Here is a 27,436-nt window from a genome sequence, read left to right as displayed (position 1 = left end):
AGTGATGTCCCTTGACAACTCTTCATTTGTTTATTAGTTCTCCAAAAACATTTTTTGAGAAATTGGGAGATTTTGTCTATGTAAGCAGGTAAACCAATACTTCAATAAACATTTATTCTAGAAGAATTGTATAGTCCTAATTAGTAGCTTTTAATATAATAAGAAATGTTATGGCGGTAATAAAAATACGAATCGAAAACATATTTATCATGACATGTTACAAGTTTTGGCTTGTTTGAAAAATTCTGGGATCTAGGTAATCAATTTTATGTGTAAATTTTATGAAATTGTAACTTAACTCACCGATAAATTTGCTATAGGTCAACTGTTAACTCTGATTTTTTTTCACTAAGACATCTTTTAAGAAGTTGCAATATGGATTTGTTGTGTAATTTTAATTTTGTGCAGAGGTGACTAAGAGTCCATGCATAGGAGCATAACATAAATGTATGGTACATCATGTTTCTGTTATTTATGCTGAGGTGCTTGCTAGCTGACATTTGTTTAGTCCAACTTGTGACGTAATTATCACTTCCATTTCATTTCAGTCCGATATTACGTCCATCTCAGCCACGTCCGTACACAGGCGTAATCATTAATGATTAAAATATGAACATAAATTGTCTATCTTCCATAACCGTCGAACCACTTGTGGGGACGTAGACGTTTTGCGTGTCAAAATCATAAAGAGAAAGAATATAGTGATAAAAATTTAGAGTGGAAGAAACTAAAAAATAACTTTGATGAAATAAAAGGTTAAAACTTGAGTTAGCAGGATAACTAGGGTGAGACATGTTCAAGGCTGCAAACTGCGGCACTGAACTGCTCTAGGGTAGGGAGGTGGGCGACACTGGGGGGAAGTTGGTTCCAATGGTACACAGTTTCTCGGAAAATAAGAAAACTTGTAATAGTCAGTGGTCAGTCAGGGGTGTAACTGTTTTAAGTTATGTAACCTATTTCAGTTACTTTTTCAAGCATTTTATAACCTGTATTAGTTATAAAATATAGTTAACTCAGGTAAGTTATTTAAAAAAAAGTCTTTTTGCTGTTCTCACAAAGTGACCTTTAAAGTGAAATTAGTAGCAAACTGAGGTTAATCAAATTCTCTTTTAGTCTGAGCAGTTAATCAAATTCTCTTTTAGTCTGAGCATGACCTGATAAGCATAATGGGATAATAATTAGATATTAAGAGTTATATAGCTTTAAAGCTTTTGCGTAAAACTTTATCAGCCTTGCATAAAAATTTTTACTGCATAGCTGGAAAGATAAAAGGTCAAGGATTCAGGAAATAATTGCATTAGTCTCTTTTAAAATGAGGAATTGGCACAGGAGGGCTTTGTAATATTTTATGATAACTGAAACAAGTTATGGAAGTTTAACCAATAACTCAGATGGGTTATAAATTGCGATAACTTGAAACAGTTATACCCCTGACTGGTGGTTGCAGTAATTAACCTATAACTTAGGGAATGGCCATAGCGGACACATCGGGTCATTGGGGTAAGGTAATCTACGATTGGGATAGCAACCAGATCATGATGAATCTTATAGAAGAGTGATAACCAAGAATCTATACACCTTAATTTAATTAAGGCTTAAATCTTGTCGACGAAGGTTTAGGGAGTGTAGCATATCTGTTACACTAGAAGTACAGCCGTCAGTCTTGATCCAACGGGCAGCTCTCCTTTGGACGCTTTCAATTTGGTCCGTCTGGGTTTGGGTGTGGGGCGACCATACCTCGGAGGCATATTCAAGCTGGGGTCGGACTAGAGTCTGGTAAGCAATGGTCTTAATGGGTTGGGATTTGACCTTAATGTTCCTTCGTAAGAACCCTAGGGTTTGGTTAGCTTTAAATTCTAAGCTTCACTGTATGAAAAAACAGAAGAAATATTTTAATTTGCTGTAGGTAATACATTTATCTCATTAACAGAAACGTTAATTGACATGTTCCGCATAAAAAACTATAGAAAACCAACTATCAAATATATGCATGAATATACAGCATTTAGCACAGTGTGAAGTCGTACTCGATTTGTTTACCAAAGTTTATTCCAGGTGTTCATGAAGGAACAAGCGCATGAGAATATATATGAATAGATCTGTCCCAATATCTATTTTGTTTTCAAATTTTGTAATTTAACTTTAGATCTTAGTAAATGTACAAATAATATTGCTCTTATACGTTTGCAATTTGCCGGAGATGATGAAATGCGCCAGTAGTGACGTAATTTATAAAGATGTCACTTCATCAATGGCGAAAAAAAAATCGATAATGTAGGTCAGTGGGTGACTTTCTTCAGGTACTACGAAGTGGTCATAACATGACATATCATGTATTTCACAAGACAAACACAAGAATAAAGTTGCTATTCAGAAATAGTTTTCTTTTCGCCATTAAATCATCATGCTTACAATCATGTCTGAAAGACTGAAGTACCCCAGTTATGCCAATTTTAAATAGTCGTTGCTTGTCACTCTGTGGACAGACCGTCAGGGGAGGTAACTAGAATCACGGATTGGGACTAACATTTTATGGAGCACTTGTTAACAGTCGGTGAATACTCTGAAGTAACCTCTTTGATAAACAAGGAAGTGGCTAGGAGTCCGGTTTTATCACATTTTTGTAGCTCACCTGTCACAAAGTGACAAGGTGAGCTTTTGTGATCGCGCGGTGTCCATCGTCCGTCCGTGCGTGCGTCCGTCCGTAAACTTTTGCTTGTGACGACTCTAGAGGTCACATTTTTCACGGGATCTTTATGAAAGTTGGTCAGAATGTTTATCTTGATGATATCTAGGTCAAGTTTGAAACTGTGTCACATGCCATCAAAAACTAGGTCAGTAGGTCTAAAAATAGAAAAACCTTGTGACCTCTCTAGAGGCCATATATTTCACAAGGTCTTTATGAAAATTTGTCAGAACGTTCATCTTGATGATATCTAGGTCAAATTCGAAAGTGGGTCACGTGCCATCAAAAACTAGGTCAGTAGGTCAAATAATAGAAAAACCTTGTGACCTCTCTAAAGGCCATATTTTTTATGGGATCTGTATGAAATTTGGTCTGAATGTTCATCTTGATGATATCTAGGTCAAGTTCGAAACTGGGTCACGTGCGGTCAAAAACTAGGTCAGTAGGTCTAAAAATAGAAAAACCTTGTGACCTCTCTAGAGGCCATATATTTCATGAGATCTTCATAAAAATTGGTCAGAATGTTCACCTTGGTGATATCTAGGTTAAGTTCGAAAGTGGGTCACGTGCCCTCAAAAACTAGGTCAGTAGGTCAAATAATAGAAAAACCTTGTGACCTCTCTAAAGGCCATATTTTTCATGGGATCTGTATGAAATTTGGTCTGAATGTTCATCTTGATGATATCTAGGTCAAGTTTGAAAGTGGGTCACGTGCCTTCAAAAAGTAGGTTAGTAGATCAAATAATGAAAAAACGTTGTGACCTCTCTAGAGGCCATATTTTTCATGGGATCTGTATGAAAGCTGGTCTGAATGTTTTTCTTGATGATATATAGGTCAAGTTTGAAACTGGGTCAACTGCGATCAAAAACTAGGTCAGTAGGTCTAAAAATAGAAAAACCTTGTGACCTCTCTAGAGGCCATACCCTTGAATGGATCTTCATGAAAATTGGTCAGAATGTTCACCTTGATGATATCTAGGTCAATTTTGAAACTGGGTCACGTGCGGTCAAAAACTAGGTCAGTAGGTATAAAAATAGAAAAACCTTGTGACCTCTCTAGAGGCCATATTTTTCATGAGATCTTCATGAAAATTAGTGAGAATGTTCACCTTGATGATATCTAGGTAAAGTTCAGAACAGGGTCACGTACCTTCGAAAACTAGGTCCATAGGTCGAATAATAGAAAAACCTTGTGACCTCTCTAGAGACCATATTTTTCAATGGATCTTCATGAACATTGGTCAGAATTTTTATCTTGATAATATCTAGTTCAAGTTCAAAACTGGGTCACATGAGCTCAAAAACTAGGTCACTATGTCAAATAATAGAAAAAACGATGTCATACTCAAAACTGGGTCATGTGGGAAGAGGTGAGCGATTCAGGACCATCATGGTCCTCTTGTTTGTAAATATTTTTGTAAACAGCTTTCACTTGGGTTGGAGACACATTGAATATGAAATTATATAATAATTTGGCAATTTCCTTAAGTTATTGTTTCTTACTTTAGCAGTAAAACAATTTCAACATTTTATAAGTACAATTCAACTCTAAAATACTAAAGAAAAGAGTAAGTTTTTAATTTTATTTTTAATCCTTCAATCCCGAGAAAGACACAAAATTGATAAAGAATATATTACTACCCACATTGGATAATTATTATTAATAAAAAATTTTATTTTGTGAGATCATTTTTTCCTCCTGATAAAAGGATTTATCAAATCTATTTGTTTCCGGTCACTTGCAATGTATTTAAATGTATTAAAACAATGGGAAAAAAAACCTTAAATCATCATTTGCTTAAAATTGATAGATAAATGAAAGTTTCCTCTCAGCGCAAATATCATTTCCAGTATTCATTATTCATACTGATTGCCGTACCTCTAGACAGCCCTACAGGGGTTGTTGTGTGGTCCGGTAACTGACCCCTTGCCACTACCGATAAACAATGACCTGCTGGTTGATTCGTGTCCGCCCTGTAACTCTTGAACCCCTTGAAGGATTTCAAAGAAACTTGATACAATTATTACAAATATTCATCACATTGAGATGACGTGCAGAGCACATGTTTTGGATGGCTGGCTTCTAGGTCAAGGTCACACTTAGGGGTCAAAGTTCATATGACTTTGTTTCGTGTCTACTCTGTAACTCTTGAACTGCTTGAAGGATTTTAAAGAAACTTTGCACAAATGTTAACAACATTCAGATGACTTGTAGAGCGCAGTTTCGGATGGCTTGCTTCAAGGACATACTTAGGGGTCAAAACAATTTCGTGCCACTCTTTGAACTCTTGAACCCCTTGAAGGATTTCGAAGAAACTTGACACAAATGTTTACCTCACATGTTTTGGATGGATCACTTCTAGGTCAAGGTCACACTTAGGGGTCAAAGTCATACCTTTAGGTGTATATTGCTCTGCATTGCGGTGCTATTGTTGTCTTTTAAATCACTAACAAATTTTCCTTTCCTGTTTATTTTGGCCCAATTTTCTTGTATTTTCTACTAACAGTCTTTGTGGCTTGATGCGCACAAAAGTGACAGTAATGAAAGAGTTAGACAGTAATGAAAGATAGAGATAGATGAATTACAAGTTGGTCTGTTTTAGTGTTGTCATGAATGAGAATGAGTTAGTTATGGAATCTTCATACTTACTGGTGTGATGTAGATTACAGTGTATGTAAATATCACTGACTGATTTCAGTTTCAGAAAAGAAGAGCGTATAGGTTATTTTAATCAAGAAATTTTTCTGATGACAGTTTAAATTTTGTATGATTTGCAGTATCTGTTAGATGATAATTCTTTTCAATATTTGGTAGGTTATTGCAAACATGATTTGTGTTTAAATTTCAGGTAAACTGAGAAAAGCAAAACCAAAAATAGCAAGGTATGGGTCCAAAGGCTGTCACATTCTCAGAAGAGGATAAAGGTAAGATTCTTCCATATGCATAAGATGAAGTTGTAACAAGTTACAAGTGTTTTTTCAACAGTAAACATAGTTGGTACAGTAAAGTCCTATTATGAAAAGGAGAGGAGAAGTTCAGTATGTAGTTATGATGCTAGCATTTACTAAATAAAAACTATGAGAGGAATTGTAAAATGTTCATTGCAGCCATTGTGAACAAGCTGAATGCCCTGCTGGACCAACTTCATGTTCCAAGTCGTATCAACACGGTGGCTGACATTGGGGCTGGGGTGTTTGTCACATTGTATGAAGGGCTATGTGGAGAACAGCTCCCAGGTAAGCAGTCAGATTTCCTGTTACATTGAAACACAAGAAAGTTTTCTTACTAAAAAAAATATCTTCATATACACAGTGTGTTTATCATTGTCTAAGGTTACGCATGCTAACTGAGCTCATTTTGAAATACTTAGAAATACTCGGAAGGTGGCATTTAGTCTGTTTTGACACAGGGAATATATTATGCTGACAGGCAGTGATAGTTAATCTCTGTTGAGATTTGGGATATACATGTTGTGTAATGCTGACAGAAGGTGATTATTAATCTGGGTTGAAATCTAGGTATACAATACTAACCAAAGATGATAGTCTGTTTTGAAATGCAGAATATGTAATGGTAACAGGAGGTAATAATTAATCTGGGTTAATGTGGGATATACAAAATATATAATGTTGACAGAAGGTGATAGTTATTTTGTGTTGAAATGTGGAATATTATGTTGACAGAAGGTGATAGTTATTCTGTGTTGAAATCTGTGATATGTAATGTTGACAGAAGGTGATAGTTATTCTGTGTTGAAATATGGGATATATAAGGTTGACAGAAGGTGATAGTTATTCTGTGTTGAAATATGGGATATATAATATTGACAGAATGTGATAGTTATTCTGTGTTGAAATCTGGGTTATATAATGTTGACAGAAGGTGATAGTTATTCTGTGTTGAAATATGGGATATATAATGTTGACAGAAGGTGATAGTTATTTTTTGTTGAAATATGGGATATATAATATTGACAGAAGGTGATAGTTATTCTGTGTTGAAATCTGGGTTATATAATGTTGACAGAAGGTAATAGTTATTCTGTGTTGAAATGTGGGATATATATATGTTGACAGCCTGTTAACACTTAAAACCTGTGTACATATACTACATTTTGTGATAATATATAAGATAAAATACAAATATAGATGTAGCATATTGATATATTTTGATGACATATTGTCTTCATATAGTTAGATGAGCATAACTGTATCATGCAGACAGTACAAACTGTACATATTTGCAGGTATAATAAGGTCAGCCAGTACAAGAGAGGATGAAATTCATAACTGTCAGATTGTGATAGACTCACTAGCTGGTGATGTTCTGCACACGTCCCTCACTCACATCAGTGGGGCAGATGTTATTGATGGAAGCAGAGAGGGGATCAACAACCTTGCTGAGATATTCTCAGGTCTGCTGGAATACATGCTCAACAAGATTGATAGCGATGCTTCCACAGATAATGGTTGGTATTTTACTTCTTTCTACATACACCTTTTTTCTGCATAGATGTAAACAGTGCCTATTTTCTGCTTTGTATTACATTTGTATTCTTATGCACATGCACATGTGTTGGTGTGAATGACTGATGTTAAGCCCCCCCCCCCCCCCCCCCCCCCCCCAAAAAAAAAAACAACAACAACAAAATCTGATGCCACATATACCCTACACATTGAAGAATATGTTTCTTTACTTTTTCTGCAAAGAATATCTTACTGTTGAAGAAAACTGAAATGTGAGCCTACATGTTTACCAGTATTAAATTTAATGATCTGTATGAAACTTTTATCCAGGTTAGTAATTTGGTTGTGAATCCCTATTTTTTGTTGTCATACATGAGTAACAGATATGTAGCTGATACTTGTTGCTGTTCCGTTGATTTAGGTCAATTGCTATAGTAAATTTTATTAGAATATAAGCCCTGAAGTGAAATCAGCAATTATTACCAATTTTCACCAATTATCACTATCTCTTGTGATTTCTGTAAAAATTAATGTTCAAGACAAATAGATTTAATGATGGAAGTACATCTCCAATTATGATATTTCAGAAGAAGATGGTCAGAATTTAACTACTGATGACCCTGATCTGATCACACGGGAACAGATAGACGAGATACTGGAGTCAGAACTGCGGAGAGAGAGGCTTATAAATGAGGCAGCGGGCATCAAAAATGCAGGTCCCACAGCTAGATGGGTAGAAGAGTATGTTTATTGTTTTCTTTACCTGCCAGAAAATTGTGTGATTATTTCAGTATAATGAGTACATTATTTTTAACAGTGAAAAATTCCTACAAATTAATATCCAACAGAATAGCGAGGCTCCCTTTCATACTCTATTAAAGTAAGTAGGTCCTTTCATTTGGATTACTCTGTTGTTATCGCTATGTTATTTGTAACAATATGATGTAAATGAAGCTAAGTTACTGAGCATCATGACTATTGATTTAAAAATGCCTTCAACTACATCTTCTATAAACACTCAAGTGTCTAATTTTGACATTCCAGACATTTAATTTAACAAAAAAGGAAGATATCTCATACCTTAGAACTGAGATATCTCAAAGGCAAAACAGCGATAAAGTCAGAGGATTCCAAATGATGGGACCTACTTACAATTTTATTATCTTGGACATAATCCAAAAAGGGAGACAATTTGAAACTTACCAAAGTCCCTCATTGTTGTCATAGTATCTGTAATATTGCAACTGCAAATTTAAAGTGGTTGGTATGTAGAAATATGGAATTTATTGGGAATTTACAGTGAATCCATCTCTAGAGCAAATACTAGTGGGAAGACTTTATGTGTGTTACAAAGGAGAGATTAATTTACTAAGAATTTTTTCCTGTTTTGAAAGTGTATGTGCTTATAGGATGGCTTCTCAAATTGTTCTTAACAGAGGTTAGACTGTACATTGTAATTGTCATTAATAAAGATTTCTGTTAAGGACCTTCATGGCAAATTGGTTATGTTTGCTGACTTTAACCACTTGCCCCTAATTCTTGTTAGGGATGCAAAATTCTTCATGTGAAAAACTGTCAGGCAGACATAAGGAAGGTTGGTGGTTGTACCCAGGGACCTGTCCATGCTTGAACCAATACCAGGAGAAGACACCTGGGGACTTCTTTAACCTTTAGAAATGTGAAAAATAGGTCATAAGAGCTAAATTGTATTGGTGTGACTTCAGTTTACTCAACAACAAAAAGAAAAAAACAGAAACAAAAGGTAATATTGTCATTGAATAGGTCTAGTCCACCCAGAAGGAGACGAGGAGAAGACAAAGATGGCCTGGATTTAACTGTAGAGGATTTGTCTCTATCTCCAGCAAAAGGTTTGAAAATAATTCCATTATCATGGTATATTCTAACATCCTGTAAAAAATACAGACTGAATTGCAAACAGTGCAGATTTTGATCAGACTGCATGGATGTGCAGGCTGATCATGATCTACACTGGTCACAAAGGCACAGTCAGTTATGTCCAGCATGATAAGCATTAATTCAGAAACCATCTTATCAGATGCTGGGTTTGTCAGACTGGTCCAAAGTTGGCTTTGTAACATAGAACACTTGACTGTGATTGTGTAAAAACAACATGTTTAAGCCTGATAATATGTACATTTCAAAACTAGCTTAGGTAGAAACAGTCTACAGATTATTTTCAATTTATAAGGTAATATGTTAGGTGATAACGGCATTTTTCTTATGTACACTTTAATAACAAAATTACATCAATGTTTTGATTGTTGTCACTGATTGGTAAAAGATTTATTTTGTCATAAAGTTTGCCTTACAATTCAGCTGTAGTAAATTAGTATATACATGTACCTAAAAAGTTTAAAACAAGATATTGCATTGTACGTTATTGTTTTTATTTGAAGACCAAGTTGACTCCACAGCCGATTTAATAAGAGAAACTGAAGAGCTTGAGAGGCGTTTATTGGAAGAGAAAAGAATCCTTGAAGCAACAAAACAACAGAAAGAAAGACTGCTCAACAGTAGAACTGATAGAGAATCAAGATTTACTGGGGATACCGAGCGAATGCCAGAACCCAAGACTTCACAGCCACAAGACTCGAACAGAGGGAGAAAGTCTCCTGTAGCTGAGAGACCAGAGAAAACTGAAGGTATTTTGTTTAACTTGAAAATTGTGCTTTCAGAGACATCCATATACTGGAGTTTTATGATTTTGTTAACTTCTGATTGCTAACCCATCTAGTGGAGAATATTTAAGGTGATACAGATCAAGTAACATCGACATATTTCAGGCCATGTGTTAACTTTTCAGCTTTTAATGGTAGAGATAGATCTGCCTGTCGGAGTATTATATCCGCTGTGAGTGCAAGCCAGTTTATAATTTCCACCTCACATGACAACTGGAGCAGGGCTTAAACCCATACAGGTGCTTCAAATTTTAGGACTTTAACCAGCTAGCATAAGAAGCATCTTATATTCTGAGTTGAAGATTGAAAATCATTGATTATACATGTATGTAAGGAAGTTTTGTAATTATTTTGAAGGTTTAGTTAGAGAGAGGGAGAGTAGGGCTGATTTAATACGGCGATTGGAGAACGATCCTCGGTACAAGTATATGCTGCCGCCTTCACAAAGTCAGACACAGGCACAGGATGAGGAAACTGACGAGACATTTAAAAGTCTACAGAATATGGTGGAAGAAACGGCAGCCATGGCACGTGCAGCAGTAGACTGCAGCCCATCACGTGCAAAGTCAATGTTAGAGAATTTAGAGGCAGTTAATTCACAAAGGAGGTAATATTGTGTTAAATCTTCTCATTTGTTATAAGGTCACAAATGGAGCTCAAAGGTCATTTTTGTCTGTCATATTTATTGTGTGGAGCATAACTGTATACCAGTCAATGTATTAACATCAGACTTCGCATATAGGTAGGTGGGGATTAAATGATTTGCAGAGAACATGAACTTGGTTATAAGTCAAAATTCATCATAATAAATTAAGCTTAGAGGTCAAATCTGCATATTTTGTATCTGGAGCATAACTTAATAGCCATTCAAGATATTGACTTAAGACTTTACTTGAAAGAGGGTTGCAATGAGATGATGTGCAGAGGACATAAACCACTGGAGCTGAAATAGATATATTTCTAAATGACTGCTTATCTGATCTTAATTAAACTTGATATGTTGCAGTCTCCTCAGCTCACTTTACTTGTTGAAAATACTTCAACAGTAGTTACCATTCAAGATTCAGTGTGTCATACATATATTCAAGGTCAAATAGCCAAGGCCATATGAGCAATTTAGGACCATTATGTATTTATTGTTTCTGTTTATATTACCGGTATGTTCCATAGGATAATAGGGTTGTATTATTCCAGTGATTTCATTTTAAAGAAAACTTCTGATTATCTGTAATAAATATTATTATTATTATTATTATACCAGATATATATAGCGCCCTTTTCATGATTAACACGTTCAAAGGCGCTTTACATATAGCAAACGCAGCCACACAGGGCGTGAAATTCATCCTCTACTAGTACAGACACAGAGCGATCTGACCAGAGGGACAGAGTGAGATAGAGCCCCCAGAACAGACAGAGAGAACAGAGAGAGATACAGGCCTGTTCAGCTAACTTAGCCTAGCTCTTTGCAAATAGACAGTCTGGTTCTTTAACCTGCCCGGTGTTTAGCACTGATACACCCGAAGCCGTCTTTCCTGAGAAAAACCAGTACAGACCTTTTAGTCAGGTGGGAGACACTCAAGAGCATCTCAGAAATTTCCAGTCCCTGGGCCAGGATTCGAACCACGGACCTCTGGATTGGCAGTCAAGTGTGTTACCACTAGACCACCGGCCCACCATAGGGATTGTTTTTCATAGCTTTTATTATCACTTTTGCAACAACAATTTGGCCCAGGGCTTTTATCAGGTCACATGCATAAGTCTTAGATTACATATTCTGCCATTCTTTTGGCTAACATATATATATCACTTGATAAAGACCCTGGGTGAAAACGTTGTCCCAAAGAGGGATAATAAAAGATATTCAGATTATCATTGAGAATGTATAATATATTTTAATGTTGATGTTATTCAGGGCGGTTGCTGCTTCTAAATCTCCATTCAGAGGTCAGGGAAGGTCAGGGGTCAATGTTAGGTCAAGGAGGGATCAGCAAGATCTTAGACAAAGAACAAACAAACGTGCCTCACCCTCTGCTAGAAGAGCCAGTCCTAAAGCCACTGACAAACTCTCTGATACTGAGGTATATAATATTCTGTGGGTTTTTTTCTTCCATTTCTCTGTTGGCATTATTTGTTTAACATTTCTGTGTTAATACAGTGCACCTTCCGAAAACCGAACAACCTTCGGACCAGCCGAAAAGTTTGGTATTTGAAAGTTTCTGGAATTCAGAAGTTTGGAAGTTTGCAGACAAAGTGGACGTGGTGCACTAGAGTTATGTTTTCTTACGCGTAGGAAGAAGGGAATTATTTTTATCATTGTACAAGTTTGTATATAGTAATTAATTAATTGACAAGATATTAATCAGACTTTTGTGTTTAGATGGAGTTGTTGGAGACATTTTGCAAAGCAACAATAATCTGATGAAGAAAAAATTTGCATATAAAAATAATAGCGTTTACTCAAACATTTTCAACTTGCATTTTATTATCTTTGAAGTCCCGAGTTTGTCAATATTTAATTGATTAATCGATGTAAACAAATCAATTAAAACACAGATCTTTCTATCATTAACCTTTAGCCTGCTAAATTTTTAAAATAGACTGGTCCATCATTCAGTTTGATCAATACCATTCATTATTTGAAGAGGTGTTCACTGAAAATTTACTGACTGAAATCGAACAGTGCAAACCATGATCAGCTTGCAAGGCTTATCTTGGTCTGCACTGGTCGCAAAGGAAATTAGTGATCCAGATTTTGCATTTATACCATCATTCAAAAACTAGAGAACATTTTTTAACAGCAGACTACCAGTATTATATTTTAGTTTACTTTTGACATCTGCCTGCAAGATTAAATCAACAAGGGATAGCACAATTGTACACATTGTGATGTTTTAAGTTTGATCCTCTGTTGAAGGCATATGTTCTCCACTGGTCCTCCATTTTTTGATTCCTGTGGAGAACTCTTTGGAGGCTGTATGTTTTTTGAGACAATTAACTATTTCCTAACTGCTTCTATAACTGTTTTTGTTTCAGCTTACACCAAGCAGGGCAAAGAGGAAGGTATCATTCTTGGTCGAGCGGTCGTTAACAGATTCAAGTCCAAGTGTAGGAAACCCTAGTCCTGTAAAGTATGTATGATATATAGAGCAAAATGCCATGTACAGTATGCATGATTATTTGAGCACTGGTAAATAATGCCAGATAAAGTATGTATGATAATTGAAGCACCTGTGAATGTTGCCAGATTATTAGGGCATCTGTAAACAATGACATGTCAAGTATAGATGTTAAATAGAGCACCAGCAAATAGATACATGTAAAAAATGCATGATATCTATGGCACCAGTGAATAATGCCACGTAAAGTATGCATGATAATTAGAGCACTAGTAAAGACATATGAAGTCTTCGTGATAATTATGGCGCTAGTAAATACTGTCATTCATAAAAATTAAGCATGATGCTTAAGGCAACTGTATATTATGACCTGTAACCAGGTGCCTCTCTGTGATAAACTAATACAGGTGTCTGGGGTCTTCCTTCACCATGAAAAGCTGGAAAGTCGACGTATGGCCTATTATGGTGTCGGTGTGATGTTAAACTCAACAAAACAGAATACACCATGTAAATTATATGACTTATTCCCTTTTAAACACATTACATGGATATGCAGACTTTTCTCTATCAAGCATATTAGCCATTGCTATTGCCGGAAACGTAGCTGTATGAACTAATTATTCAGAATTGGATGTTTTATCCAAATTGTTCTTATAATTATGCAGTGCTGTGTTTTAATTGAACCTTAATGTATTACTCAAGGGGAAGAACTGGTGCCAAATCAAGAAGTTCAGCTGCTGCTAGTGGTAGTTATCTGTCCTTTGAAGACATGTACAGTGACAAGGAAAATACCAGCTATGAAGACAGACTGAAGAAACAGTAAGTTATACGTTTAATAGTCAATCAAATAAACAAAAAGTAACACATTATGTGGTTGTCTGAAGAAATGTAAAGTTACACATGGTTGCCAAAACTGTATGTTACACATTGTGTGGTTGACTAAAGAAACAGTAAGTTACAATTGTGTAGTTATGTGAAGAACAGTGAGTTACACATCAGGCAATTGATTGAAAAAACTGTAAGTTATACATCATGTGATTGACAGAACTGTATGTTACAACATTGGGTTGTTGGTTGAAGAAACAGTAAGTTACATCTTTTGTGGTTGATTGAAGAAAGAGTAGGTTATATATTGTGTGGTTGACTGATGTACTGTCAGATATCTTGGAATTACTGCTGAGTGTTTTCATGTTAACTTGTAATGAATAAAATTGCAACCAGCTGCAGTATTTAGCTCAAATATTTGAAGAATAGGTAGAGATATTGCACTCAACTGTTTGTTGACATGCATGTCCATGTCCAAATTTAGTAAAGTTTTGTTTGTAAGCTGATATATCATTAACCACTTGTGGGAATGGATTGTTATTTCACACATTTGTTCACTGATGTGCTATGCACAGGTTCCATAACTTCCTATTTTGCATTTTGACAAAGGCTTGCCCATTTTTCAACTTATCAATTTCTTGTTATGTTCTGTGTAAAAAGGTGGTCTTTTGCTAATGAGAATGGATTGAAACACTATTATGGTTTGACATGCTGTGCAAAGGTTCCATAACTCTACTTTGTATTTGTACCAAGTTATACCCTATTTCCAATCTAGAAATTTTTGGTAGAGCTTTTCAAGTAATCTGCTATCTCTTTTCTGTCAAGTTTAAACAAGCAAAAAATTAATTTGGTTCAGATACATAGACATAATCTATTGTTTTCAACAAACTTTCAGGTACCATGATATCCTGGCTAATCTCTCGGATGAAGGTTCACCAGAAAGGTTTCGATCAGCTGCTGATTACAGGAAGGACAAGTACAAACAACTGGCCAGTAGACCACGAGCTCTCTATACAGTGGGAGATACTCAGAAACTTGTAGAACAAGAAAAACAATCTGGGAAGAAAAAGATAGGTGTAAGTTGTGTCATGTGACCCAGTTAACCTTTAACCTGCTGGCAGCTAGGTGCAGATCAAGGTCGGTCTGTACATCTGTGTAGGCTGATCACTGTCTGTGCTGTTCACCATTCAGTCAGTAGATTTTCAGTTAACACCCCTTTGAATAATAAGTGGTACTGCCCAAATTGAATAATGGACCAATCCATTTTAGAAGTTTTGCTGGGTAAAGGTTAAAGATTTTTGGAGAATTAGTGTATCATTTAATTGTCTTGATTTGGAAATATCAGTGCCAAACTGGGAAACTGGAAAAAAGATAAAAAGTGGTCACAGATTAGCTTAGTATACATTTATGTCTTACTAGACTGCAGCTGTAACAGTTTGGATTAAATCACGTGAATTTTTAGATGAGTGACCAGTCATTACCTAAATGCTAGAGTATGTTCATTATGGTAAGCATTAAAAAACACTTGTTCCAGTTTTTTTTTATGGAAATGTTTTCTTATATTCCAGTTCTTGCAGAAGATTTATCGTGAGGATTTAGATGAGCTTCTAGATGAAGCAGAATATCTGATGGGTAAAAACAGACAGACAGCAAAAGAAATGGTATGAAAGTTAGATAAATTTTGCTTGTATGAAAATGACCTGGAAGGATTTGCTGTTATGAATTGTCATTAAGTGAGCCGCACCATGAGAAAACCAACATAGTGCATTTGGAACCAGCATGGATCCAGACCAGCCTAGGCATCCACGCAGTCTGGTCAGGATTCATGCTGTTCACTAACGGTTTCTCTAATTGCAATAGGCTTTGAAAACGAACAGCATGGATCCTGACCAAACTTCGCAGATGCGCAGGCTGGTCTGGATCCATGCTGGTCGCACTATATTGGTTTTCTCATGGTGCGGCTCAATTAAGCTTTTGGTATGCTGAGTTTGGTGTTGAAAGTTTTTATCCATCTACAGGTTTTACCTTGGTATTTGTCAGACGAGTCGTTAAATTTAAATAAATATGAAATGTTAATGTTTATATGCTTATAATAATATAATGTTTATCCATTAAGTATTAAAGTATCTATGTTCATCCATTTCAGTATTGAAACAATATTTGTTAATGTTTATCCATTCAGTATTGAAATATATGTGTTTATCAATGTTTATCCATTAAGCATTAAAGTATCAGTGTTCATCAGTTTCAATATTGAAACAGTATTCATTCAGTATTGAAATATCAGTGTTTATCTGTTCAGTATTGAAATATCAATGTTTATTCATTCAGTATTAAGGTAACAATGTTCATCAATTTCAATATTGAAATATGACAGCTTAGTCATTCAATATTTGAATATCATTGTTTATCCATTCAGAGTTAAAGCGTCTTGCCCACTCTGTCAGTAAAATTTTTCAACATGTTCATTTCCATCAAGTTTGGCATAAAATGTATGTATGACACTGAAAAATGGTAAAGTGAGTGAAAATAAAAGTTAGATATTGGTAACAATGCAAGAAGAATGTAAATTTTTTGCATTTTTAGCTCGACTATTCAAAGAACAGGTAGAGCTATTGGACTCCGCATCAGTGTCACGATTTAGTTAAATTTTTGCATGTAAGCTGGTATCTCAGTAACCACTTGTGGGAATGGATTGAAAATTCACACACTTATTCACTATGATTAACTGACTTACATTGAAAAGGTTCCATAACTATTTTGCTTTTTGTCGAGTCTGCTTGCAGTGAGCTCGACTTAGATGCCACTTTTGGCAGTTCGATGTATGTACATGCGTGCATCTGTGTGTGCGTCTGTGCCTGCGTCCGTCCACTTGACAGCTGGCAGGCTCGACATTCTGTCCTTGGGCATATTTGTTTACATCCTTTCTTGACATACAAATTTTGGTTAAGGGTTTATATGTAAGCTGGTATCTCAGACCCACTAATGGATTGAAACTTCACATGCTTGTTCACTGTGATGATCTGACATGCATTGCACAGGTTCCATAACTCTACTTTGCATTTTTACAGAATTATGCCCCTTTTTGACTTCGCAGTTTTTTGGTTATTGAGTTTTTGTATATGTACCCACTAATGGGAATGGTTTGAAACGTCACACAATTGTCCATTGTCATGAGCTGATATTCATTGCACAGGTTCCATAACCCAGTTTTGCAATTTTCTAAATTATGCCCCTTTTTGGACTTAAATATTCATTCAATTGACAAGACTGAAAAGTCGAGCTTTGCTGTCCTCCAACAGCTCTTGTTTTTCAAAAGCTTTGTAATGCTTTACTGTCTTCTGCACAATAGTTTTGGTTTTTGTAGGAAGACCTTGCAAAAGTCTTACGTCAATATGTTTGTACTACTGGTCACTTTCACAGTACTCAGTTTTGACGGATTTTTGTGTGAAAGTATTTTTCCCGGAAATATGTTGGTTTGTCCCTTTAAAATATTAGTATCTGTTCAGTATTAAAATATTGATATTTGTCTTCAGGAAAAAGAATATCAGAAAAAGATGTTTTCGGGTGTAAAAACAAAGCCAAAAGAAGAAAAAGAAGGTAAGATTTTTGTATTAATATTTTTATGTTGTTTCTTTTTACAATAGAAACAGTGTCTAACTTTAAGTTAGAAGAAAATAAATAGTTGCAAGCTTTACAAGTATTGCTATGTTTCATCTAGTTTTGAATTATATGTCTTTTTGAATTAAGACAATTTATTACCTTTTCAATTATTGCTATTTCAATTCTTAATGACCGTTTGTAAGCAGTTCCCCTAGTATAGATAATGCAGGTAACTTAGCAGTTATCTGATACAACAGACCGTCTTGCAGCTCTGTGGAAAATTCAGACATGACAGGGAATCAAAGTGGATGTCAAAATATTTTTTCTCTGTTTAGATATTTTTGAAAAGCTAAATTTTGCATCATTTCTATTAAAAAATTCATGAGGCAATACATTTTTTCAATCAATTAAGTTGACACTTGAAGTTTTAATGCTTTAAGAATTTGCAAAGATACAGTATTTAGAAAATGTAACAATTGGTCCATTTTAACCTGACTTACATTTCAGGTCCGTCAGTACTAAAGAAGAAAACTCGTAGAGCTCAACCAAAGGCTGTCAGTAGTAAGGTGAAGAAATCAACTCCAGGAACCAGTCTCGTCAAACCTCAAAAGAAAACATGTAAGTCTGTGGTGTATATTTGCATCATAAAATACCATAGTTAAGTTAATGTTGTTTCTTAATTTGTGCTGTAATGTATTTCTGTATGTTGAACAGATACGGTATTACCCTTTTCATGAAATTTCTTGGAAATGCATGTGATTAAATTTACCACAATTTATGATAAAAGTCTACTGAAATAGTTCTAACATGAGCTATGATCATGTGGTGTTGAAACATTCAAGGTTAGTTAATGTTTACGTGTTTAATGCAGGAATATCGTATGTTACAGTTGAATACATTAGCATACATTAATACATGTATATCCAAATATGTCATGGATTTTATTTATATTTTCAGTAACCATCAAAGATGATGATGATATTTTGCCAATGTTGTTAGAGGAGTTTCCACATTTACACCTATCCCTTCACACATGGCACGAGTTGTGGCGTAAAGGGCTTACACAGATTGAGCAGGTAACTCGTGCTCACCAAGAAGTCAGGAGGAAAAAATCTCATGCTCAAAATCAGGTTTGTAAATCATAATAATTATGGTAAATCTGAATAGCACACGTTTTTACACATATAAATCTGTCCATTTAAAGGTTCTACTTATTTATTTTAACTAGATATTAGGGACATTCATGGCTTAAGGGTAATAGCTGTGGATTGAATCACTTATCCCTCACTGATGTGGAGTTGAAGCCAAGCTTTGGATGTTGAATTGTTCATGTGAGGAAGCCATCCAGCTGGATTACTGAAGTTCAGTGGTTCTATCTAGGTTCCCACCCATGACTAGAATTATGTCTGGAGTGGCTCTCTAGGACATCCGCCAGCACTGAAAGTTTGAGAAGTCACCATGTTACATTAATTGTATCAGTGCTTAATTGTGGGAAAAGTACGGAAGGTCGGTGGTTCTACCCAGGTGCCTGCTCGTGATGAAATAGTGCACGGAGGGGCACCTGGGGTCTTCCTCCACCAATAAAGCTGGAAAGTCGCCATATGACCTTAAATTGTGTCGGTGCGACGTTAAACCCAACAAAATAAATAAATAAATAAATAATTGTGGGAAAAGAGTTCAGATTTTTGGAATGACAGTAAGTCAACTCCCTGGAAAAACCTGTTGTCATAAAAGGAGATACTGTTGCCACCAAAGTAGAGCTCAAATGGTCAGTTTCATAGTTGAGTGGCTGACACCTGTACCACTAGACCTCTGTGTCTGCCACTTTAAAGGTCATACTTTGAGATTGGTAAAGAAAACATGCTTGAACATAGAAGTGTGTCATATCCAGTAATCTGTTACATTCTGAGCATAATGAAAAAATGGTTAACACTAAATCAGATGGTTGAGAGATTGTTCCACAGGCAAGTCATATGTTCTCTGTAATGGTTTAACCGAAGATATTACATTTAGAATTATTCGTTGTGTGATTATTATCATGCTGGGAAGTTGTTGGATAATTGCAGTTAACATATTATGACTACCTGATAACATTTTATAGCTGCCATCGGTATATTTATATTGTAGTTGGAGGAAGCGGAGAAGAGACAGGAAATTCTCGTAAACATCATGAAAAAAGAATTGGAACACAACCAGAGATTGGTATGACATACCTTATATCATATGCTGGGCCTGTATTGATCAGGGTTTCAAGTTTGATATTGGGACTTCGAGTAAACAAAACTATTCTTTAGTTGCAGTTTTACACAACAATGAAGGATTGAACTAAAGCATACAGAAATGTAGATCTAATACTGGTTAAAACTTGTGGCAAAGTAAACTGAATTAACATGTTACAGAAATTTCTGATGTGTAACCTCACTGACTATGATCTGAGTTTCTTGACATAAAATCTCAATGAATAAGGTCCAAGTTTCTGACATAAAAGTTCTTTGAATAAGGTCCAGGTTTCTGACATAGAACCTCAATGAATAAGTACCAAGTTTCTGACATACCCTCAGTGAATAGGAGCAAAGTTTCTGACATGATCTCAGTGAATAAAAATTTCTGATATGACTTCAGTGAACATGGTCTAAGTTTCTGATATTTAACCTAAGTGAATATGGTCAAGTTTCTTCCATATAACCTCAGTGAATAGTTACCAAGTATCTTACATATTACCTCTGCGAATATGGTCAAATTGATGTCCTTCTGTATAGCAAAATTGCTAGGAAAACTGAAACTTATTGACCAAAGGTTGCTGTTCTGGAGAGGTTGAATTTACTATGTCAGGGGAAATAACTGCCTTTGCAAGGAGGTTCGTTCTCTTCAGACGTTTGGTCAGCAGAGTTTATACTACAATATAATGTATATTATGATATTCATTTAGTGTCTGCAAGAAATTTTACACTGAAGTTTGATTGTTTTCATATTACTACGATACTGCATGCAATTACAGAAAGAGATAAAAGAACGTCAAGCAAGCGCTATATCATCTCGTAACAAGATCCATGAGAGACGTATGCAGTCAGCGAGATCAAGGCATTATTACGATGAGTACCAAGTTAGAATGAGATCCAAAATGTTAAAGAGAAGAACTAGAGAAGAAATGGTAAAATTTTATTTTTTTTTAATACAAATGAATCAGGATAGTTCTGTTTGACATAGATTGGTATAGGGACAGTTTATAGTCGATGAATGGGCAATTCGTGCTTCTGAAACATAGAAATGAATTATGGATTCAGTAATGCATTGAATAAGCCTTTTAAAGGGATGTCTAATGTTGGAACAATTTTAATTTGTTCAAAAACCTTCTACAATATGTTTTGATCTGAATTTACCTTCTTCGTATATGACATTAGTGTCAAAGATTATAAAACAAAGTCAGATTGTCTGTTACTAAGCACAGTTACTAAACTGACAACGTTTCATCTTCAGACCATGTTTTCATGTTCTAGGAACCAGCTGCCTTTTTTTATCAGGAGATGGACTTAGATTAACTCTATAAACCTCTAAATTTTACTAATATCAATATAAATTTTACACACAAGTGAATTTAATGATAGTAATTAGTTTTCAGTAACATATAAGAATAACTGTTTAAATGTATTGTTAATGTTAATGCTTTAGTTTTGAATTTCATATTACATGAGTACACATTTTGCAGTGTCTTTGGTAAAAAACAACACAGCAGTGTGAGTTTATTTCCTTGCATTTTGTAGAGATACTAGTTTTTTAATGAAACCTATTGTTAATTTCATACAATGACAAATGTTGAAATTTAAAAAAAATGTATTTTTTGCAGTTTCATCTGATCTTAATCTCAAAATTACTTCATTGTACAGGTATTCAAAAAGTTGTTCAAAGATGGTTTGGAGATTCAGAAAGAAAGAATTTCTGAACTGAGGAAATACGCTAAGGAGCAGAGAGATGGTCAGGCAAAAACACAGCGAGATGAGATAGAATCTATGGAAAATTAGTATCCTTTTGACATTTTAGAAAATGGCCATTTCCTATTGTAGTATTTTCAGTAAAAGTGTTGAAGGAAGATATCTTATACGGTGTTGTTAACATAAGTGGACATATGTATATCTGTGAATTTCCATGATATGGATATTTTAGTAGTAAACTCATTGCAGTAAATATTTCTTGGCATAATTGTTGGTAGAGAGGTGTGGCACCCATGCAGACTTCAAATAACTTGCACCTTACTGTTGTCAGCTGGAAACCTTGCTTGGGATGTAGCATTCTTTCATGTGGTAAAGCCATCCACCTGACTTATGGCAGGTTAGCAGTTCTGTCAAGATTCTATAATGCCTGAGGGTGCACCTGATGTTTTCTTCCACCTTGAAAAGCTGGAAAGTCACCATATGACCTATAATTGTATCAATGTGATGTTAAACACAGCAAAAAAAGAAAAAAAAGGTTTCATAGAGATATGTAGCTACAAAAGACAGATCTATAGATTATCTACATATGTGTTTCAGACTTGGGTACACATTATGCTGATATTCTCAAAATTTAAAGACTGCAATATAAATCACTGCAAATTTTGATTATAATTACATTATATATAGTTAAATGTTGCATAGTTTAAAAATGTCATTCAGTATTAACAATTTCAAAAAGTTTATTCTAGTATCGTGTAAAGATGAAGAAGAAGGCCTATTCAAAGAAATGAATTTAGCATCAAATCGAGTTAGGAACGTTTGTATGATACATTTTGACAGGGAGATTAGGATGAAAGGGAATTGACATTCAAATGATTTAACATTAGGCAAGCTATTATACAAAAACAAAAATGTTGAGACTGAATATTTGAAATTGTTCAGGTTACCAGTCATATTACCTGTTTGAATATAGGGGCTTCTCTGGCCAAATGGTTTAGGAAACTGATTTTTAATCACTTGCACCTCACCAATGTGGGTTCAAAATCTCACTTGGGGCATACAGTTCTCTATGGAGGAAACCATCCAGCTGACTCTTGGAAGATTAGTGGTTTTTCTTAGATGCCTGCTCATGCTTATGGCTAGGAGAGGCACCTGTGGTCTTCTTTCACCATCAAAAGTCGGAAAAGTTGCCATGTCTTAATTTATGTTAGTATAACTATGAAGGCATTATAAACCAAAAAATCTTATGAATGTTCCTTAACAAGTACCTAAGTTATCGTGACCAATTCCAAATGTTAGCAGAGAATATTGCCAAGGAGAAGAAGGAATTAGAAGTCCGGGAGAAAGCTCAGCACAAGGTTTGTATATTATGACATTCCAGTTACTGAAAGCTATAACATAAATTGTAAACTTCACTGTATGTCTTATCTTTCATTATGTTCAAATATTTTCAAATATTCTCTTTGTTGCAAGGCTGTTAAACATATTGAAAACATATTTCAGGCATTATCCACAATGAAGAAAGATTTACGAAAGAAAATGGAAGGTGAGATTAAGTTGCTGCAGGAACAACTAGTCAGAGATGATGATGATACGTACTTCCGACAGCTAGACGCTGATAGAGTTATACATGACCTAAAGATGGCCAAATATCAAGTGCGGGTCTAACAAGAGTTCTCTCATAATAGATGCAATTCTCTCCAGCAAATATTCATATATTGTTGCATAACATCCAGACTCTGACAGTAGAGTGACTTTTGCGGACATGTAAAAATGTAGACATCTTAAAAAATTTAATCACACATCTCAGCGTGTTTATAATGACTTAGAGTAGAATATTTAATGGAGAGCATTGTATTTGATAGGGTTGATCTGTGATATTTTATTGTTATCACTGTGTTTTTATTATTGCCATCACTGTGATTATATTGAAACAATGTCTGTCGTTTTGTGCCGAGGAAAGAAGCATTTATATATGAAACCTTTATTATTTATAGTGGAATAATTCTCATGGAATTTTTTAGTTGTCATTGGTTCACTTCTGAAGTCAATGTTCCTGTGAAATATCTGTTTAGGTTGAAACCACAAATTTAATGCTGAATGATACAGGCTCGTTATAAACAAAACAACGTGAGCATTTAAAGGTTAAATCTTTATCGCATATTTGATGTTGTTTGACACTGTAGGAGTGAAATAAAGCCATTTTATAATTTTGGTATTAGGCTAGTGAAATAACATTTCAACATTGGTGTTGTAGAGGAAGCAAAGATAATGTTGGTCGAATTGACTTGATCTATAATAGGTAAAGAAGGAAGATATTTCAATGTTTCAGCGGAAAAAGCTAAAATGTGGTATAACGAATTTCTCTGTCCATGTTGTACGAATGTTAAATCACAAGGTCTGGTATTTAAGTTGATAACAGCATCATTAGTTTGTATTTTTAAAAGTAATGAAGCATTCTTAAATGTACCAAACAAAAATGATACTTATATTTGTTTTTTATTAAACTCATTAAATAAAATGATAAAATGCTGGGCAGAGTCTCTGCATTTTATTATATTGAACTTGTTAAATAATTTCAAAGACACTCAGGTTAGCTGCTTTGTGCAGTTTTGGTCCTTTTTTTGCCTTTTCATCATGAAATAATTTTGTGTTTTCTTTCTTGTGCCAAAAAAAATATTGGCACTGTACCCCTACTATTGACAGATGAAATGATTAATTCATCAAAGCTATATTTGCGTATGTTTCACCACATTTATGCATAAAAATCCAAAGGATAGTAGGCTCATTCAGTACCGCCAGTTTCGAAAGACCAGGACCCGTAATCATAAAGCTCCTAAGGAGAAAACTTAGGAAAATCCTTAACTTTGTAAAATTTCCTAAACAACATAACACAAAAGAAAAGTGTAGACTTTATAAGATTTATTGATAATCTTCATTGCTATGCCAGACTATATGTGACAATATTGTTAAGACATTCCAACTATCTCGACGATAGTCCACAAAATGCTTTGGAACTTTTCCCTTAGTTAGTCCCTTATGGAAAATTTTCCCTTAGGAGCTTTATGAATACCGGCCCTGGACTAAATAACTATATCTGGCTGGAAAGATGTGTGGGTCTCTTCCTCAGGAAACTTCAGCTTCTTCCCTAGGTCTACCAGCAATCTCTCACTTCTTGTATTCATGTAGAATACCAGTACTTGTTGATGTTGGAGACTTCTTCCCGCCTTCTCTGACAGTGTTCATAGATTCTGGTCTTGTCCAGTTAAGGGGTCTTCCATTCTTCCTCTCTTTCTCCAGGATGTCTGCTGACTCACAAAGAACTTGCTCGTAGCCCCATTTTACATCCCATATTTTTGGTAAATTTTAAGAATATGGTAACCCCTATGTCACAGTTAATTGTTGTATACTTTATGAAAATTGAATCTACTTCCATTAAACACAATTTCACATTCTTGTTTTATTGCACTAAATATCTTACAGTAATCATGTTAGTGTAATCCAATATTTGCCCCTCTGTTTGTCTCAGATAAGATATTTATACAGAAAGAATTCCCGAAGAATTCAACAAAACAGCTTTTTAATGGACCAAAAAATGTTATGGTTTAATCTGTTAGTTGTTTTTATTCCCCCTTTTTAGGACTTAACAAATGTTACAGTTACATCTTTACATTTTGTGCTCAGTGCTAATGAAATGCGGTATAGGTCATCAGAATGAAGTGGATATGGACACAGTATTGCGAATTTTGCATAAGATTTTTTTTTTGAGTTTGTCTCGTTTTTTAGCTCAGCTGTCACAAAGTGACAAGGTGAGCTTTTGTAATCGCGCGGCGTCCGTTGTCCGTCGTCAGTCCGTCCGTGCGTGCGTGCGTGCGTCCGTAAACTTTTGCTTGTGACCACTCTAGAGGTCACATTTTTCATGGGATCTTTATGAAAGTTGGTCAGAATGTTCACCTTGATGATATCTAGGTCAAGTTCGAAACTTGTTCACGTGCCATCAAAAACTAGGTCAGTAGGTCTAAAAATAGAAAAACCTTGTGACCTCTCTAGAGGCCATATATTTTACAAGATCTTCATGAAAATTGGTCAGAATGTTCAACTTGATGATATCTAGGTCAAGTTCGAAACTGGGTCACGTGGGGTCAAAAACTAGGTCAGTAGGTCTAAAAATAGAAAAACCTTGTGACCTCTCTAGAGGCCATATTTTTCATGAGATCTTCATGAATATTGGTCAGAATGTTCACCTTGATGATATCTAGGTCAAGTTCGAAACTGGGTCACATGGGGTCAAAAACTAGGTCATTAGGTCTAAAAATAGAAAAACCTTGTGACCTCTCTAGAGGCCATATTTCTCAATGGATCTTCATGAAAATTGGTCAGAATGTTCAGCTTGATGATATCAAGGTCAAGTTCGAAACTGGGTCACGTGGGGGTAAAAACTAGGTCAGTAGATCTAAAAAAAGAAAAACCTTGTGACCTCTCTAGAGACCATATTTTTCATGAGATCTTCATGAATGTTGGTCAGAATGTTCACCTTGATGATATCTAGGTCAGGTTCGAAACTGGGTAACATGGGGTCAAAAACTAGGTCAGTAGGTCTAAAAATAGAAAAACCTTGTGACCTCTCTAGAGGCCATATTTTTCAATGGATCTTCATGAAAATTGGTGAGAATGTTCAGCTTGATGATATCTAGGTCAGGTTCGTAACTGGGTCATGTGCGGTCAAAAACTAGGTCAGTAGGTCTAAAAATAGAAAAACCTTGTGACCTCTCTAGAGGCCATATTTTTCACGAGATCTTCATGAAAATTGGTGAGAATGTTTACCTTGATGATATCTAGGTCAAATTTAAAAGTGGGTCACGTGGGGTCAAAAACTAGGTCATTAGGTCAAATAATAGAAAAACCTTGTGATCTCTCTAGAGGCCATATTTTTCAATGGATCTTCATGAAAATTGGTCAGAATTTTTTATCTTGATGATATCTAGGTCACATGTGCTCAAAAACTAGGTCACTTTGTCAAGTAATAGAAATAACGACGTCATACTCAGTTCAACACTGGGTCATGTGGGGATAGGTGAGCGATTCAGGACCATCATGGTCCTCTTGTTTATTTATTCTATCAAGCATTTTTAATATTGGCATCATTCTTGTTTATCATTTTCTTTTTTAAAGACTCACAATACAGTTTGAGTCATCGGTACATTTAGATTGTTGTAAATTCTTGAATGAAATAGAATGTGTTTGGTTTGTTGAAGGTAAATGGTTTAGACTGGAATAAATGATATGCTAGAAGTGTTTTATCACAATGGTTGAAATAAAAAATTTCTGAGGTTTGACAACACAAGCACTTCTTGTAAGAAATTTAATATGTAGTTTTCAAAACTGGGTCATCTGGGATCAAAAACTAAGTCATGTTACCACTAAGAAAATTAAAATTACTAGGATTGTTCAGGTGTATTGATTAGAAAAAAAAATCTGGCCACCAGAGGGCGATGCTAGTTTTTATATTTGTTTTATACCTGTTTGAGCTGTGAAACAATCTAGGGTTAGTACAGCCTTCTTGTTTAATGAAATTTGATTTCTTCAATATGCTTTCAAAAAAAAGTGAAAAAATAAACAAAAAACAATTAATTATGTCTCTCATAAATAGAATACATTTAGGAGATATACTTGAGAATTTCTAGAAACGAAATTCTCAGTATATGCATTTCTTTATCCATTCTTTGCTTCATCAAGTCCATTTAGCAAAAAAAAAGGAGTAACTTAGTTAATTATTATACTGATATAGAAAAGCTACAGTCCTGCGAAAATTTTTTATAAATATACTCGATATAGCAGGAACACCAATAAAGTAATTTTATAGAAGGTTTAATAGTACTATGATTTGCTAGAAAAAGTATTAAAATAGCATATACTTTAAAAGTGAACTTAGGACTTTTAGACCATTTCAACATGCATACACTTTTGAGGTTTGGTGTATTATTCGGCAAAACAAGTTGGGGCTTTACCAGTGGGAAATGTAAATAATGTTGTATTGAGTCTTGTGTATATATTTACAGATGTGAACTTTATATTGATATTTCTAGAAAATAAAAGATATGTTGATAA

The 27,436-nt window shown here is 35.0% G+C and overlaps 1 protein-coding gene across 3 annotated transcripts; it reads left to right on the top strand.

Moving 5' to 3' along the window:
- The first annotated feature begins 10 nt into the window (after positions 1–10).
- Positions 11–27,436, top strand: LOC123530529 (centrosomal protein of 95 kDa-like). 3 transcript variants are annotated; one of them, XM_053521159.1, is made up of 21 exons: positions 11–88; positions 5,536–5,611; positions 5,795–5,923; positions 6,934–7,155; positions 7,744–7,894; positions 8,936–9,021; positions 9,571–9,816; positions 10,210–10,459; positions 11,768–11,933; positions 12,889–12,983; positions 13,674–13,790; positions 14,692–14,872; positions 15,365–15,457; positions 17,333–17,396; positions 17,907–18,017; positions 18,357–18,529; positions 19,527–19,601; positions 20,398–20,550; positions 21,284–21,417; positions 22,602–22,686; positions 22,832–27,436. In XM_053521159.1, exons 2-21 carry the CDS (start codon positions 5,572–5,574, stop codon positions 22,994–22,996), a joined length of 2,736 nt encoding a protein of 911 aa, XP_053377134.1. In that variant the 5' UTR covers positions 11–88; positions 5,536–5,571; the 3' UTR covers positions 22,997–27,436. The 3 variants fall into 3 exon arrangements, with proteins under 3 accessions (XP_053377134.1, XP_053377132.1, XP_053377133.1); XM_053521157.1 differs by having other exon boundaries at positions 7,741–7,894; XM_053521158.1 differs by having other exon boundaries at positions 60–80; positions 7,741–7,894.

The sequence above is a fragment of the Mercenaria mercenaria genome, chromosome 13 (genome assembly GCF_021730395.1).
Source record: "Mercenaria mercenaria strain notata chromosome 13, MADL_Memer_1, whole genome shotgun sequence".
Classification (NCBI taxonomy): Eukaryota; Metazoa; Mollusca; class Bivalvia; order Venerida; family Veneridae; genus Mercenaria; species Mercenaria mercenaria.
The sequence above is the reverse complement of the archived record's forward strand: the minus strand, read 5'-3'. Positions and strand labels throughout refer to the sequence as shown.

Bases quoted from the DNA above. Each gene is read 5' to 3' on its own strand.
- LOC123530529 (XM_053521157.1), top strand. From the start codon at position 5,572: ATGGGTCCAAAGGCTGTCACATTCTCAGAAGAGGATAAAG. The intron at 7,895-8,935 runs GTATGTTTATTG...GTCATTGAATAG, and splicing joins ACAGCTAGATGGGTAGAAGA to GTCTAGTCCACCCAGAAGGA. The intron at 20,551-21,283 runs GTAAAATTTTAT...TTCATTGTACAG, and splicing joins GAAGAACTAGAGAAGAAATG to GTATTCAAAAAGTTGTTCAA.